This window comes from Gracilinanus agilis, chromosome 1 (assembly GCF_016433145.1).
Source record: "Gracilinanus agilis isolate LMUSP501 chromosome 1, AgileGrace, whole genome shotgun sequence".
NCBI classification, from domain to species: domain Eukaryota; kingdom Metazoa; phylum Chordata; class Mammalia; order Didelphimorphia; family Didelphidae; genus Gracilinanus; species Gracilinanus agilis.
Genome location: NC_058130.1, coordinates 422,392,371 through 422,410,799, shown reverse-complemented (window position 1 = coordinate 422,410,799; position 18,429 = coordinate 422,392,371). Strand labels below are relative to the sequence as shown.

At 38.7% G+C, this 18,429-nt stretch overlaps 1 protein-coding gene across 1 annotated transcript in view; it reads right to left on the bottom strand.

Annotated features, from left to right (window-relative positions):
- Nucleotides 1-16,953, bottom strand: part of INO80C (INO80 complex subunit C) — a 75,261-nt gene extending 58,308 nt beyond the window's left edge. The window contains exon 1 of the mRNA XM_044665066.1: nt 16,764-16,953. Within this exon, the coding sequence (XP_044521001.1) occupies nt 16,764-16,910 (147 nt within the window). The 5' untranslated portion in view covers nt 16,911-16,953. The remainder of the gene's footprint in view (nt 1-16,763) is intronic.
- Nucleotides 16,954-18,429: the final 1,476 nt, after the last annotated feature.

The following is an 18,429-nucleotide window of genomic DNA, read 5'->3' as shown; positions in this document are numbered from 1 at the left end:
ACTTTATTCATTGAATAAAGTTGTGTGTTTCCACTTCTGAATTTTAAAAGTTGGTGAGTTTATGTTTTCCTAAAAAACAAAACAACAGCAACAACAACAAAAAAAAACCCTGAATTAAGTTGTCTTTTATTTGGATGTGCACTGTACTAATATTCTATGTGAGCTGGTGGTGCTTGAAAGGAGAAAAAAAAAGATTCCTCACTCTGGTCATTGCTGGTAAAAAAAGAGGGGAAAAGAATGAGAGATGGTGGCCTAGAAAAGTGGCAATGCATCATAGGACTTATTTGTTCCCAGAGGAGAGGAGACCAGCCCAAAGTTTGGGTAGAGAAGTTAATACTTAATCACAAATTACAAATAAATCATTTTGTTCTATAAGGTTTGGTTGAGATGGAAAGCTTCTCATGCTCCTGGAAAGAGCCAGAATCATAAAATCATAATCTGCTCCCCAATGGCCCCTGAAAATTCTCTAAGGTCCACATTCATGCTAAACACCACTACCAAGACTGTGAAGGTCTTTAATCGCCATCTCTTAGGACAATACAGAGTCCCTGAAACTTCTTGAACAAAAGAATGGCATGGACACACCTACAGTATGGAAAACAAGTTAGAGACCCTTGAGAGCAAGAAGACCTAATAGGAGGCTACCGCAATAATCTAGGTCAGTAATGTCAAACTCAAAAAGAAATGGGAGCCATTAAACTAGACATAAGAATTCCTGCAGGCTACATACATATTGACTTAGTTTTAAAATGTGATATCTGTGTTCTACTGTATTTTTATTTATTTTGTTAAACATATCCCAATTATTATAGATAATTATATTATTATATATAATTATAGAGAGGGACCCAACACCAGGACAGGTGGCTGCGGAGGCCCCTGGGGGGAAGGGTGGCAAGGGGGAGAAAGGGGGAGATCAGCACCAGCAAGGATGGCTGCGCAGTCTCCACCTGAGTGGAGATGGGTTAAACCTCTTATAGGATTGTTGTCACGGATGAGGTAATCTAGATTGCCTCTGTTGGTTTAGATGAGCTACCTGGACCAACTTCATAGGATGACCCTAAGAGGGGGTATAGAACCTCATCTCTGGTTGGGGGGAAGTTCCCAGGCTGCTGGGCAGTCATGTGGGTGGTCATCTGTCCAGGCCTGACAGAAAAGTCCTGGTGTTCTGCCAGGTTTTGTTGGGGCAGTTTCTGTTTGGGCAGGTGCTGGGATGGGGGCCTATTAGTATCGGTAGGGATTAGGGGAAGGGGAGGTTTTGGTTCCACGGTCTATCATTATCTCCATTTTACATTTGAGAAAATTGAGGCAGACAGAAGTTAAAAAACTTACCCAGGGTCACACAGTCAGTGTCTGAGGTCAAATTTGAACCCAGGTCTTTCTGATTCTAAGCCCAGTGCTCTATTCATTGTACCACCTAGCTGCCTTTAAAAGCTCTTCAAAAGGTCATTCTGGTTTTCACAAGTTGTTGGTACCTTACTCTACAGAATCATTTTGGATTTATTTGCACATATTCTATATTTAAAAGTGATTTATGTTATCCTCTCAGCTCCCAGAAGAATGCAAGCTCCTTGAGGGCAGGGGCTGATTGTCTAGACTACTTCTATATTTGCAGTCATAGCCCAGAGCCTGGTCCATAAATGTTTAAAAAGTACTTTTGCTTTTTTGCTCTGTAACTTTTTTTAATCCAAATCCTCCCTGTCTGTTAGCTGTCTGCTCTGGCTTTGGGTTACCTGGTCCACTGCTCTCAAACCCCAAATACTTTCTATTCAACCCCAGAGTAAACTCTGAGAACACCTACTTCTATGTGACAAAGATAGGTGTGGGTTTGGAGGCAGAGAGAATCAGAGACAGAAGTTGGCAGGCCAAACAGAAATGGCAGAGAGGAAAAACAATGTCTTTCTTACCATACTGGCTTCCCCTCTGGGAGTCACACAGTATTCAAAAATAATCCACATTTATTCATAGACAGTCATTGTTGCTCTGTCTAAGCTATGAAGTGTTAGTCACTTTAAAACATTCTGACTGTTAGACAACCATGTCTGCAGTAAGGAACCTTTTTACAGAAGATGACAGGGCCTTCCTGACTTCCAAAAGTAAACAAATATGACAAGCAGGTTATTTGGGGGACTTACAAAGGAGGCAAGGGTATTAGGGGCTCATTTTCTGAAGAGGCAGCTTTTCCCTCCTCCCCCTACTAAGGCCCTGCAGAGCTGCTCTCCTCATCTGCTATTAAGGCTGCTGCCTTTTTCTAATCAAAACTCTTCTAGGGCTTTCAAATTCTAAAACACTGAACAAACCATCTAGATGTTTACATCTCAGCGACTTGGCCCAGAGCTTTCAAGCTTTCTGTGCCTCTGCCTTGTGCAACCTGGAGACTGGAGGGGCTTCTAATGTCAGTAATGGCCTAATGTCATGTGGGTCTTTTGACAGCAGGTGTGGTTCCTGGGTCCAGATGACTCTGAGGACCACTAGTTTACATTGTGTCAACTTTGTTTCATTTTAACTATCTGACAAACACCCAAGGACCCGTCTCGACAATGTTTAGGTACCCTTCTCTGGGAAACAAAACATATAACCTGCTTTTATTCATTTTGCTCATATTCAACATGGCCAATCCTTAGGCAAGGGCAGCTAGGTGACACAGGGGATGCAGTACTCGGCCTGGAGGCAGAAAATTATTTTCCTGAGTTCAAATCTGGCCTCAGATATTTACTAGCTGTGTGACCCTGGGCAAGTCACTTTACCCTATTGCCTTCAGTATCCTCATCAGTAAAATAAACTGGAGAAGAAAGTGGCAAATCACTTTCTTATCTTTGCCAAGAAAACCCCAAATGGAGTCACAAAGAGTAGAATACAACTGAAAAACATCTGAACAACAACATCCTTAGGCAAAATGTGAAGCAGGAAAAATTGACCTCCTGGCACTTCTTGCTTCTCTCTGTTCCACTATCAAGCTTGGGCATTTTCTTTATGTTGTCCCTGAATGACCAGGGACTCTCTGTACAGTTCCCCTCCAGGGCCATGATCCTTGGCCCATGTGTCAACCTTTCCTATCAAAATTTTCTAAGAGCAACCCTTCAACTCAGTTCTGCCCTCTTCTAGATGGCACTAGCTAGTGAACTTGGAATTAAAGCATTTTTAATGTGCTATTCTAGAATTGTTTAATTCAAAACAATGATAGTAATCTTTCATATAAACCATATATGGAAACATTTTGTGAGCAGGCCTATTTAGTGGCCAGATTTCCTGTAAGTCATGCTCCAATTCAAAGGAACTTATATGGCAACCACATTCTTCATGATTCTTAAGAGGAAAAAAAGTTACAGACAAACTATTACATAGTAAATGTAATTTCTAAACTTTATTACTAGAAATGGAGATATAAGGAGAGACTATTAAAGCAGTTCAAAATTGGGACTGATTGCCTCAGCAGGCAGAGAGTTTCCTCTCACAGCAGGCATTTAAGCAAAAACTGAATGAATATTTGTTAGGGATGTTAGAAGGAAGATTCTTCTGCAGGTACGGGTTGGACAAGATGATCCCTGACATCTCCTTCAGCTCTGAGAATATGAGTCTGTGAAACACATTATGATAAACCTTAGCTATCTAGAGGTATCACCTCACACCTAGCAGATTGGCTAAAATGATAGAAGGGGAGAGTAATGAATGCTGGAGGGGATGTGGCAAAATTGGGACATTAATGCATTGCTGGTGGAGCTGTGAACTGATCCAGCCATTCTGGCTGGCAATTTGGAACTATGCTCAAAGGGCTATAAAAGAATGCCTGCCCTTTGATCCAGTCATACCATTGTTGGGTTTGTACCCCAAAGAGATCATAGATAAACAGACTTGTACGAAAATATTTATAGCTGTGCTTTTTGTGATGGCAAAAAACTGGAAAAGGAGGGTATGTCCTTCTATTGGGGAATGGCTGAATGGAATATTATTGCACTGAAAGGAATAATAAACTGGAGGAATTCCATGTGAACTGGAAAGACCTCCAGGAATTGATGCAGAGTGAAAGGAACAGAGCCAGAAGAACACTGTACACAGAGACAGATACACTGTGGTAAAATAGAATGTAATGGACATCTGTACTAGCAGCAAAGCAATGACCCAGGACAATTCTGAGGGACTTATGGAAAAGTACACTACTCACATTCAGAGGAAGAACTGCAGGAGTGAAAACAGAAGAAAAGCAACTGCTTGAACACATGGGTTGAGGTGGACATGATTGGGGATGTAGACTCGAAACTACCACACCAATGCAACTATCAACAATTTGGAAATAGGTCTTGATCAATGACACATGTTAAAACCAGTGGAAATGCACATCAGTCATGGGGGGGGGGGTCGGGGTATGAAGGGGAAAGTAAGAGCATGAATCATGTAATCATGTTAACTTTTCTAAAAAATAAATTATTAAATGTTAAAAAAAAAAAAAGAAATGAATTTCCCAAAAATGCGTGTTGGCTATTGAGGGGATGTGTGAAGGGGGGGGTGAAGGGGAAAGTAAGATCATGAATCATGTAACTGGAAATTTTTTTCTAAAAAATGATAAAATAATTAAAAAATAATAAAAAATAAAACAGAAAAAAAAATTAATTTCCCAAATAGCTGATGGTTAACACTAGGTGATAAAGCTTTGTTATTTTTACATTTTTGGTGAAATGCTTTCTAAAGTGTATCTGTTATCCTGCCTACTCTAGTAAAATATACTAAAAACATAACTGCTCATTTTAAAGCTCCTAATGCTTAGAGTGACCAAAAATAGAAGCTGTTTCATAAATATAAATAATGAGAAACATTTCTCAAATAAATATGAGAAAGGGACTTCCCTGAAATTACTGTTCACAAAGAGACTAGATGGCTATTAGTCATGGCTATTACATGCAGAATTCATATGAACTTGGGCATGGATTAAAATGATTTGATTTCTAACTAATCTTCCAACTGTTAAGATTCTAGGATATTAGAGCAATAGGACCCAGTTGTTGTTCAGTCATTTTCAGTCAGGTCAGACTCTTCATGACCTCCTTTGAAGTTTTCTTGGCAAAAATACTAGAGTGGTTTACCATTTTCTTCTCCAAATAATTTTACAGATGAGAAAACTGGGGCAACAGAGTTAAATAACTTGCCCAGAGTCACACAGCTAATAAGTGTCTTGAGGCCAAATTTGAACTCAGGTCTTCCATGACTCAAAGCCCATCAACTCTATCTAATATGCCACATATCAGCACTAGAGAAATCTATAGAGACTCCCAGGTAACATTTCCTGAATGAATAGTGCATAGGAAACATAAAAGGATTTAGAGCCTGAAGATGTAGGTTCAAATGCCAGCTCTGCTACTTATTACCTGTATAATCTAGGGCAAATCACTTAATCTCTGTGGGTTTCACTTTCCTCATCTGAAAAATGAAGTTAGGCCAAAGCATCTCTAAAGTCCTTTTCAGCTCTAAATATATAATCCTATGATCCCTTCCTAAACACATATGTTCACAGGCTTCTATCTGAACATAGTTGCTTATTCTGGTGCTCTCTCAAACTTTTTCCAATACATCTGAAACAAGATACTAGTGCATAGCCCTTTCTCCTCCCCATCACCACAGCCTTGCCTCTAACACAAGACCCAGGATTTCTAGATGGAAGGGACCTGGGAAACTCTCATCTTATAAAATGAGAAACCAAAACCCAAGGAAGTACAGTAGCTTAAGTGACAACCAAAATAGAACACAGGCGATATTATATCAGAGGATAACAGATTTGGTTATTGGTATTATTGGTCCACATTCAACATCCTGGCCTAGGCTCTCACTACCACCTCCCCAAATCTCCTAACAGTTCCTCCCACCTTTGCGTCACTATTTATGTTTAATCACCATCCTAATATCTAGGCTTCTCAACTCCTATTACATTCATCTCCTCTTTATTTATATGACTTCTCCCTCCCCCCAAGTAGCCATGTCCTAAACTTTATAATCTGTAGAAATTGCTCCACCGACAAGATATCAAACTTAGAAATCTTCTCTCTAACCACAATCGCCTGCTTAGCTTTTCTAAACCCTAGTAACCTCTGAAGAGTAATAAATGACAAATACATCAGAAAGGAGTAGGAGTAATTATTAATCTGGAGGAATTAGAGATTGTGGGCTTTAGAGGAGGGGTAAAGACCTCATAGAAGATCACGAGATGTAGTATGGCAGAAAGTAGGTATAAACCAATATCTCACACCGTATAAGAAGATAAGGTCAAAATGGTTATACAATTTAGATTTAAAGAGTGACACCAAAACTAAACTAGGGGAACATAGAATAATTTACCTAGCAGAACTTTGGAAAAGGGAACAATTTATGACCAAAGAAAAGATGGAGATTTTATTAATTTAAAATTATATTAAATTAAAAATTTATATTATATATATTATAATATATATTATATATATTACACAATGAACCAATCAACAGGCATTTCTTAGAACCTTAAAAATATATATAATATATATTAAATGATTATATTAAATTAAAAAGCTTTTATACAAACAAAACTAATATAAACAAAATTAGAAAGGAAACAACAAACTGAGGAAAATTCTTATAGCTAATTTCTATGATAAAGGTTTAATTTCTCAAATCTATTGAGAACTAATCAAATTTATAATACAAAAACATCCCCCAATTGACAAATGGTCATTGGATATGAATAAACAATTTTCAGATGAAGAAATCAAAGTTATAAAAAATCATATAAAAATGTTTTAAATCACTCTTGATTACAGAAATGCAAATTAAAATCACTCTGAAGTACCACCTCACACCTATAAAACTGGTCAATATGACAGTAAAGGAAAGTGATAAATGTTGGAGGGGATGTGGCAAAATTGGAACACTAAGGCATTGTTGGTGGAGTTATGAAGTGATGCAACCACTCTAAAGGGCAATTTGGAATTACACCCAACAGGGCTATAAGACTATGCATATTTTAATCCAGTAATGCCACTACTGGGTCTGTATCCCAAAGAGATAATTTAAAAAGGGGAAAGGACCTATTTGAACAAAAATATTTGTAGCAGCTCTTTTTGTGGTGGCAAAGAATTGGAAATTGAGGGGATGTCCACCAATTGGGGAATGGCTAAACAAATTGTGATAAAGGACGGTAATGGAATACTATTGTGCTATAAGAAATGATAATAAGCAAAATCATTTCAGAAAGTTACAAAGATCTGCATGAACTGATGCAGCAAAATAATAACTTGGAGAGAACACTGTACACAGTAATAGCAATATTGTACGATGATCAACTGTGAAACTTGGCTACTCTCAGAGAGATACAATGATCTGAGACAATCCTGAAAGACTTATGAAGGGGAATGCTATCCACCTCCAAAGAAAAAACTGTTGGAATCAGATGGATGTGAATCAGAGCATCCTATCTTTCATGCCAGTATATTTATGGTTTTATTTTGGGGTTTTGGTTTTCTATGAATGTGTTCGTACAACAATGACCAATATGGAAGTGTGTTTGCATAATGACAAAAAGAAAAAAAGACTCCAAAACCCAAAACTAAGCAAACGAAAAAAGAAAAGCACAACATGGTGATGAAACAGGAATCCTGAAGTCAAGCAGGAATGATGACCAGAAACAGGAAAGATAAGAAGACAATCCAATCAAGTGATCAAGTCCTTTTGCAGAAGGTTTAAAGGGATCCTAGAGCAGTCTGTGCTTCCTACTTTCATTGGCTTCTTTTTGTAATTAAAAAAAAGGTATTAGATTCCAAATGATAGCATTATTATACAATAATTTTTTTAAAAAAATCTTATAGTAGAAATATCTAAGAGCTATATGATTGTTTGATGTTTCTTAAACCCATTCTTGTCACTTGGGGATCTATTTGTAACTCAAGATTAGTGACAGTTTTAATTTGCTTTAGATATAGAACTTTACTAGCTGAAATACCCCACACCTTAAACTCCCTCAACTGTGTATTCTAATAAAATACCATTCCTTGCCCTGTTCCCTGGCATAAGGCCATCACTCTCATTTGAAGTTGGAACATTGTGTGGTTGGTTCTTCGTCTATACTGCATCCAGAAATAAGAGCTACCACTGCTCCGATATTCAGAATTAAATGCCCTCTCCTTTCTCACACATGAGGGAGGAATGCCCCATTTCTTTCTAGATGGTCAAGAGAACACCATAGAAAAGCCCTATAAAAACTACTTAAATCCCCAGTCCTCGAAGTAATCACTGACAATCTCTGGCCCACTAGAAAGTCTTCCAGTCTTGGCTAATCCTATGATATCCACTTCCTGTCCCCTAACCCCCAGTACAGGCCTGCTCTGGGCTCTGCTCCACTTAGCTTCCTTGTTTCAATGTCATTGAGCCACTTGCCTCTGGACCTTTCCACCAACTGGCAGTGCTGGGGGTCCACACATTGATGCTAATAAATCTTCCTATAAGGATTCCTAAAATGGTCCCTTCATACCAGAATCCAAGTGAACTCTCTGGATGGATAACAAGCCCAGCCTGAGCCACAGGAATCTTGTAGCAATCCAGATATACATTAATCTTGATATTATTTTAAGGGTGCTCAAAAAAACTGACTCTTGTATTGCTTATGATTGATTTCTCTAACCTTGAGTTAAATTGAACCTCAGCCTTGCCAAATTCCTATCCCTTCCCTAAGGCTACACTCCAGAAGACTAGTCAATTACCTCAGTCTCCTTATTTTACCAATAACAATCAATTAACATATGTACCAAGACCTTAAGCTATATGGATTCCTGATCTAGGTATTAGCTCTACCTATTATTTTAGGTTCCAACAGTTTGTATCTCGTGAAGATTACCTCATAGTGCAAAGGCATCAGACCACTCATTTTTTCCCTTCCCCCATACTGTTGTAACCCCCCCCCCAAAAAAAATAGCAGTATGTCTGCTAAGGGTTAAGCTCTGAATCATCTAAGCTCTTTACCATCAGAGCTTCATCCCAGGAAGCTCCTAACCATGGAAGTTCTTTTCCAGCAGAGCTTACTTGCTCTCTGACTACCTTATGCCAGAACTTTATTTGTCTGTGTGTCTTCCTTCTCGCCTTATGTTCTCTTTCCATTAGTCCTTTACCCGTAACCCATTTTCTCTCAGTCCCTGGTTCCCCTTTCCGAGTGTCCTACCCACTAGGAATCTTCATGAAGTCGGTGGACGGCTTCAAATCTATCTCTTTAGTTCATGACCAAAGTTGAGACCAAGTGTCCTAGAAGCCATAAGGGCTAGACCACTGAGCCTCAGGCTTCATCAATAGGGAGTCCCTCACTCATAAACCTCTCTTAGCTCACACAGTCCAAACCAGGGACTACTCAGTAAGTCAGACACATGAAAAACCTAATAGACAGCCATGCTGACATCCTGATAAGAATGGCCTGTGAGCTGGAGAAACCTGTGTTTCAACAGGAAGGTTTCCTCTATCCACTAGATCCAATGATTACTGACCAAGTTCATTCTGGATTTAAATTCAAGGGCTGAGGGTCTTAATCCTGTGCCTCAGAGACAGTGAGCTCATTCCTTCCTTTTAGATTCATGAGTGCTAACCAAGGCTGTGATTAGGGCCCTTGCCAAGGCCAGGACTCCAAGTGCCTCCGTAATAGGCAATTCTCCCTTCTATTTTGCCCCCTTAGGCCCATATGTCAATGATTAGTGGCAGGACAGGGCATCAAGTCATCCATGCTCCAGTAGAAGAGAACCCCTACCCAAAAGTGGAAAAGGCAAGGCTAGAGAGTCATACCTGATAACAAAAAGTTACAATGAATTCAGGAACACTTTTACGTGGATTTGCCTGTGATTGATGAATAAACAAGTTTGACACTATGAAATCCAACAATAAGCTACTCAGATGACCTATTCCAGAAGGTGCAGCAGTAAAGGTCATATTTCATTCTAAAAGGCCAGGAAAAAAAAATGTTTCCTACTTGGTATAAATAAATGACACAAAACCTATTATTCGTGCTGTATATTTTGCTGGTGCTAAAGATCAAAACTTGATGAGCATAGGGACTGCTTCAAAATAACTGTTCTCTTGAGGGATCCACAGCCCACAGGCTAAGAAGGACCATAGTAGACATGGTAGACATCAGGAGATGACAGCCACAAAGATAAGAAATGGGGTATACAAGAAAATAGCATGAACTTCAAAGGAATAGAATCATCAACCTAGGTTCTCTGCTTCTCTTCATTTGAAATCTAAATTGTCCATTTATACCACCATCCCCAAAGAGCAAATATTACTATCACTCCCTCTAGACTTTTTTTTGGAGAGGTAATATGGTAAAAGCACTGATCTTGAAGTCATATAACAAGCTCTAATTTTGATTAGTGATCTCATCATCTCCCACATGATCATTTCCACGCCAATAATTGTCCAGCCCTAACCTCTTTCCTGTCATCTGTAACTGCCTAGAAAACATCTCAAACTAGATACCTCACAGACATCTTAAACTGACATGTCCAAAACTGAACTCATTATCTTTCCCCCCAAACTCTCCCTTCTTCCTAATTCCCCTACTACGTCCAGGGTCAAAGCATCCACCTGGCCACTTAGGCTCACAACCCAGATGTCATCCTCAACTCTTCCCCCCTTTCCACTTCTAAGATCCAATCATTGGCCAAGGGTTCAGATCCTGATTCAGACTCTCATTGCCTCAGTCCTGGACACCTGCAATAGTCTCCCGATCTTAAGTCCCTAATTCACTCCAGTGCAACCTCCACTGAACTGTCAAAATGATCATCTTCTAACACATGGCACTCACTGCCCATGGCACTCACTGATTCAATAAACTATATGTGGCTCTTCATTTCTCCAGGATCAGATATAAAATTCTGTTTGGCTCTTAAAGTCCTTGTAACCTGGCCCTTTTCTACTTTTTCAGTTTAAAAACAAAACAAAACAAAACAAAACAAAACAAAACAAAACAAAACAAAACAAAACAAAACAAAACAAAACAAAACAAAACAAAACATTACCTTCTGTCTTAGTATCAATTCATAATGTCTATACATAATATCAGTTCTAAGGCTGAAGAGTGGTAAGAGGTAGGCAATGGGGATTAAGTGACTTGCCCAGGGTCCCACAGCTAGGAAGTGTCTGAAGTCCTCCTGTCTCTAGGCCTGATGCTCTATCTACTGTGCTACCTAGCTGCTCCTACTTTTCCAGTCTTCTTATACCTTACTCCTCTCAATATACTATGTGATCCAATGAAACTGTCCTCCTTGTTGTTTCTCTGGGGATTTTCACTGGCTGTCCCCTATTCCTGGAATTCCTCTCTTCTTCTTCATCTCCTCCTCCTGGCTTCCTTCAAGTTTCAGCTAAAATTGTACCTTCTTCAGGAAGCCTTTCCTGTTCCTCCTTAACTTTCGAGGTTATCTGCAATTTATCCTGTATACATCTTATTTGTACATGTTGTTTCTCCCATTGGACTATCCTTGAGAATAGAAGCTGGTTTTTTTCCTTTGTATTCTCAGCATTTAGCACAGAGTCTAGAGCATGGTAGATACTTAATAAATATTCTGATACTAGCTATATAGCCACGAGCAAGTCACTTAATCTCTCAAGGTCTCAGCTTCATCACCTGTAAAATGGGGGATAATAATACTTCCATTCCCTACAGAACTCTTGAAAAAAAAAAAAAGCTTTGTAATTTTTAAATGCACCATAAAAAATAGGTTGTTTCTTTTCTACCCTGAGGATAAGGTTCATTTTTTCTTTCTACCCCTCATCACTCTTCACTTTCCCTAATTTTATTGACCTGTTTCCTCTTGACATCAAGCATAAAACAGCAACTATACCTACAATTGCCCTGGACTAGTTTCCAGCCTCTTAATTTCCCAACTGGATTCTTCCTGTTTTCTGATTTCTCCATTTCTCACACTTCCCTGCAGTTTATTTTTTAGACTATATGAGGTACATGAACTTCATTATATGGCTCTTCTGTATCCCCTACGGTGACTAGTAGCATGTTGGACTCAAAAGAGAGTAATGAAGATTTCGGATTTAACTGAATTGGAATGGAATAATTAGGACTGAAAGAAAGAGAAACAAAAATGAAGGAAGTTAAATTAGAAAGGGTCACTTCAAGGGAATTTCTGAGCTGTTTCCCAGGGCAGCATGTGCGAGACACCTGCAGATATTCCAAAACAGGAAGCTGTGATGAACAACAACTTGGATCCTAGGGAAAAGCTTAACAGACAAACTTTTTCCTAACATAAGAGTAAAGTTTAGCTTTCTTTCAGAAATACTAGAGAGGAAATTCTATTACAACTTCTCCAAAGCCCACTGCAATCCCTTTTTTTTTTTTTTTTTTTTTTTGATTTGTTCACTTCAGACAGGTAAAGAATGTTCAATCATCCGGTCAGTCCTTTTCCCTACTGGATATGCCTGTCCTGAAAATTTTGTTAACATTATTGAACTATTTACCTGGGCATAAGGTAGCTTTGCTCCTCACTGATCATTCTAAACTGCAAGAAATTGTGATGTCTAACAGTATTTACTACAAAAGTTCTTCAGCTCAACAAAGGAATCTGAATATACTCTTTAAAAAAAACAAAACAAAACAAAAAAAAAAAACCTTACTTTCTGTCTTAGAATATCCTTAGAATATTCTAAGGCAAAAGAGCAGTAAGAGTCAAGCAACTGGGGTTAAGTGACTTGTCCAGGATCACAAAGCTAGGAAGTATCTGAGAACAGATTTGAACTTAGCTGCCCCAAATCTGTATATACTCTTAAATTTATTATAATGGAACATGACCTATGTTACCTTTAACTCAAAAGTATGAATCATCCATTTACTCAACAAATATTTAAGAAACATATATGCTTAGTTAGCACTATAACAGGTACATACTACCATACTAGGTAGCACATAAGAAGCAGTAACCATAGAGAGATATCATTCACAGCAAGCACCAGACTCCTACAGGGCAGTAAGTTCAGTTCCAGTCCAACGTGAGCCAATGGACAAACACTAATCCTTATAATATGCTTATTTCTTTTGTGTCTAACTCAGTTGTAGTCAGAGCAATACCTTACACATAGAAAGGGCAAAAAGGACAAGGGGAAGTTATTGAAATTGGGTCTAGTAAAAAAGTTAATTGTCTAAAGATTTCATTATTAGAATCTGCATACATTTTCAGCCTTGTTTCTCATTATTTTCCCATATAAATCCTTCCTTCTCATTATTAACTTACTTTCAAGTTTCTGGAGTCCTAGAAATCCTTTCTCCCACCATCTCTGCCCATAAGAGTCACATCCACTTTTCAAAAGCCTGGTCAAAATCTCTACCTCCTAACTTCCCCAGTTTCTTTCAAGTTTCAGCTAAAATCCCAATTTCTACCAAAAATATCTTTCCAGATTCCCCCTTACTAAAGTTAGTGCCTTTCCTAGCATTTCTCTAGTGCATATCTCATTTGTACATAATTGTTTTCACATCACCTCTTCCTTCAGCCTGTAAGCTGCTTAGGATCAGGAATTGTCTTTTACTTTTGTTTCCTCATTCCTTAGCATAGTGTCTGGCACACAGTGAAGTGCTTTACTTAAGTGCATAATAGATACTTATTAACTGACAAAAATGCTTTCTGACTAACAAATCCAACCTCCTCCATAGTATTTATTAGTTGCTCCAACCAAAAATGTTATCTCCTACCTCTTAATTCCTATGGAATTTACTACTTGTCTGTATCATTCATATGGCATGGTCCAATACTGGAGTTGTCCTAATAAATATCTTATTTCCTCCCCTACCAAATTACCAGAAGGCTCATGGATTTTTATATCCCCTTCAGTACCCCAAACAGGAATTTGCAGATGAGAGATGTTCCACAAATATTTGTTGAATGAATGAATGACTCAACATGTGATAAACCAATTTGTAAAGAAATGGAAAGGGAGTTGGAGTAGATTCAAAAAGAAAGAAAAGAACACCACTACAATAACCAGATTAAAGAAAACAAATTCAGAAAGGTCATTTTGCGACTATTGTTTTAAATGCACTGTTCTTTTTATGCTGAGATGTTCTTGTTTGGTAATGATTACTAAATTCATAAAAATGTATGTTAATTAAAAAAAAGAAGAAGAAGAATATTGGGCCTGGGATTTTGGGAAGAACTGGATTTGGATCCTGTCACTGGCTCTATAACAGTAAGCAAGTCACTTAAATCTCTCTGAGCCTCAATTTGCTCATCTTTAAAATAGGAATACTAGTCATACCTAAATCAAAGGCTTGTTGTGAGGATAATTTTGTGCAGTGCTTAGAAGATTTTAATTGTATAGATAATTTAAGTCAATATAAAAGTGCCCGCTATTATTAGTATATGTTAAAAAGGTAAGGAAGGTAGAAAAATATGCATTGGTGATTTACAAAGTCATATGGAAGGAAGAATTGGAACATCACATCATATTACAGGTTAAAATGGGATGTGATGGTCTTTTTAGGGCAGTTTGCTGCAATAAATTTGTAGTCAAAAGACCTAATATAATCTTCTTGAGCCTCAATTTCCTCATCTGTAAAATTCAGGGGTTGTACTACATTGCCTCTGAGGTCTATTACTAGTTTTAAATCTTGACCTTGGGCAAATCATTTACTCTCTTACAGTCTTAATTTCTTCTGGAGGCAAAGAGGGGGCTGGACTACATAACCTCTAAGATAAATTCTAACTTTAAATCTATGATCATATGTAGCTTAAGTAATAAATTTCAGTGGACCAATCCAAAAAGAACCTACCTTTTCAATTCCACACAAGAGAACCAATGAACTAAAAATATTGGGAGTAATTCCTGCTATATCTATACCATTGTTTTAGGTGCTAGAGACATAGACACATGAACAATATGGAAACATGTTTTGCTTGATAATACATGTATAACCCAGATCCAATTGCTTGCCATTTCCAGGGGGGGGGGGGAGAAGAGAGTGAGGGAGACAATTTGAAACGTATAACTATGGAAAACTTATGTGAAATTTGTTATTACATGTAACTGGTAAAAATAAAATATCTTCATAAAATAAAAAAAAGAGACACGGGAAATTAGAGTCAAGGTGTTGGGTTTTTAGGAACTGTCAGTCTAGTTATGAGTATCTCTCTCACAAATAAGGAAAAGTTAAAGAACAGAAGGCAATACATGATCTAATAATAGATAATATTAAGTTGAAAAATCTGAATTTGTGAGATAGCAGAGGAATGGAAAAAGAAAAGTCTGGTACAAGAGTCTTTTGGGGGAAAAATGAGCAGAATTTAACTGAATGTGAAAGAGATGAATTAAAGATAATTCCAATTTCTAGTAAGAATAATTTTTTTTAAAGTTACTGGTATTAATAGAGGAAGGGAATCAGGATGAAAAGCTAATTGGTGAGAAAAAAATTAGTGGGGAGAAAAGAGTAGTTCAGTTTTCCACTTACTGAGTGTGAGGAGTCAGCAGGGTTTTAAGGGAAAATACTCATCAAGTAGCTGATTTCAGTAGCACTCAAAAAATAGATATTTTTTCATCAAGTATACAGTATAACTTGGAGGTTTCCTAGTTGGAAGGAATGGCACTGCCCACTTCACTCATGCTAGAAACTTTGGGATCATCTTTGACTCATTATTTATTTTATATCTATTCCAAATTCTGTTCAATTTTCTTTCAAAAGACATATCTGATCATCTCTTTCCATTCTACTGCTATCTCACAAATCCAGTTTTTTAATCATCTTAACACTTTTTATAATTATACTTTGCCTTCTATTGCCCTAATCCCTCTTAATTCCAGTACCTTCTCTCTTTTAATTACTTCTTTTTCATATATATATATATATATACATATATATATATATACACACTAGATAACCTCTAAGCTAACTTCTAACTAAAGTTTAAAGTCCACCTTTGTGTGTATGTATTTGTTTGCCTTATTAGATTGTAAACTCCTTGAGGGCTAGGATTTCATCTTTGGTCTCTTTTTGGGTCCCCAGCACTTAGCACATGCCTGACACAAAGTAGGCATTTAATAAATATTTATTGACTTGAATTGAAATTGTAAGCTTCTTGAAGGCAGGGGATGCCTTTTGCCTCTTTTTGTATTATCAGGCTTAGCACAGTGCCTGCCATATAGTAGGGACTTAATAAAAATTTATTGAATTGAAAATCTCTCTTGTTTACTTACATTTAAAGAAAGCCTTACTCTCCTCTCGGGGAGCTCCATTTTGCAAATGAGGACGCAAGCTATCAGAAGACCTGAATTCAGGTCCTGGCTAGGGCTCACTAATCACCAGTGAGAACTTGGCTCATCCCTTACCGAGCCTTAACTGTAAACTTAAAAGAGATGGACTAACCAATTTCCAAGATCCCTTCCAGCTCTAAATCTAGGATCCCCTGGAAGCTCGGAGAGGTTAAGTGATTTGACCCAGGTCACATACGTAGAATCCCGGGTTCCCAAAAACAATTCTATTAAATAAGGAACCAAACAAATTCCTTCCTTTCCTTCCAGTGCCCCGCTACATCAACTGCCTTAGAGGGCACCCAGAGTAAAAGTGCCGGCTAGGGATTTGGTTTTGTTCCTGGGGGAAAGGGAAACAGTGCACAAATGAGAAGCTCTCTCAGACAAGTGGAGTCCTAGTCCCTTTATCACGAGATACCATCTTGAGCGCAAGCGCAGAACGCCGCTCCGGAACGACTCCCCCGCCTTTCTCCCTTTCCCCACCCCCACCTCCTTCACGCATGCGCAGAGCTCTACCGAGCTAGTACCTGGGTGAAGGCAGCAGCCCCGACTTTCTTCTTCTTGCTGCTGCTGTAGCCGCCGCCGCTGCCGTTGTTCGCAGGACTGGCTGGTCTTTTCTTGCTGTTTCGCGCCATCGTGGGGGTGGCGGCCACAATAGGGAGTTGCGCTGCCATCGTGGCCCTGCCCTTAGGCCCCTCCCCTCCCCCAGGTCTCGGGCGTGCGCGGCCGCTCCCGCCTCCCCGGGAAAAACCCGGGCTGGATTAGAAACGTGCTTGCGTAAACATTCTGGCTGCCTCCAAAACCCGGAAGAGGTCGTGGCCATGGACTGAGCCGGCCTGAGCTTCAAGGCCATATGGAGAGAAGGCTGAGGTGCACTTCCCGCCGGATATTTTGAGTTCGACGCCCTGGAGAGTCGCACCTTAATCAATGTTGCTCCATCGCAACCATTGCCATAACCTTTACTATTAAGGCCAAGGGTGAATTTGATTTCGCTATTAGATTAGGAATTTGGGGGTTTCGTTTTTCATTTTTTAAAACCTAGAAACGTCTTTAACCTATAAGACAGTTTTTTTTTCCTACATGCTAATAAATAGCTCATATTGGAGAGTAATATTTCTAAAAGACCAGTGATGTCTCTTACTGTTTAATCATAAGTTGACTGGATACGGTAGGGTAAAGCATGAAAAATAGAGCCAGGATTGATTTTTTTGAATGGATGGCCACCTAGTAGGTTATCAACCTTTTTCCTTCCTGACTACAGCTTTCCCCGAGGTCTTGAAAATTGTTACTCTTTACTGAAGATCATTTGAAACGACTGCAAAATAAAGCATTTCTCACTAACCCATCAGTCCCACAGAATACTACCCCCCTCTTTTTTTCTAAAATGAAGCTTGAGAAAAGCTGGGGAAAGTCACTTTTAATGGAAGACAGTGCTTTTAATACTCTATTCAAAAATATACAGAGAAAGGTAATTGTTAATATATATCCCAATCTAGTAACCTTTTCCCCCAGGCTAGAAAGTTCTCATACCATTTCTCCTACCATAGACAAAATAGAATGGGACATCTAGATGACAGCCTACTACTATTAATAGTTCCAAACTCTGATATTGATTAAAACCAGAAGAAGGATATATTTTTTATTTCACTCCACTAACCCACAGGGGGACAAAATCAGTCATGACTTATTTCAGTATGCATTTTTAAAAACAAATGTGGGGGCAGCTGGGTAGCTCAGTGGATTGAGAGTCAGGCCTAGAGACAGGGGGTGGTGGGTTCAAATATGGCCTCAGACACTTCCCAGCTGGGTGACCCTGGGCAAGTCACTTGACCCCCATTGCCCACCCTTACCACCCTTCCACCTAGGAGCCAGAAGTTAAGGGTTTAAAATAAATCTGATTTTTTAAAAAAGTGAATAAAATATCCATGCCTTTTAACCCAGAATCTCTAATACTTGACATAGAGTCCTCTTTAAGAACAATCAAGAAAAAATCTAAAAGGTTCTCTGCACATCAAAATATTTACAGCACTTTTTAAGGTAGCCAGGAACTTTGGTGTTTCCTACTACCTTTCTGTGTGACATGTGCCCTGGCTCTTTGTTGAAGAACATCTTGCTGATCTGTCATAGCTAATGCCTGTTCTGAGTTCTCTATACTGACCTTATCTTCCTGTTGAAGATCATTTGGACACAGGG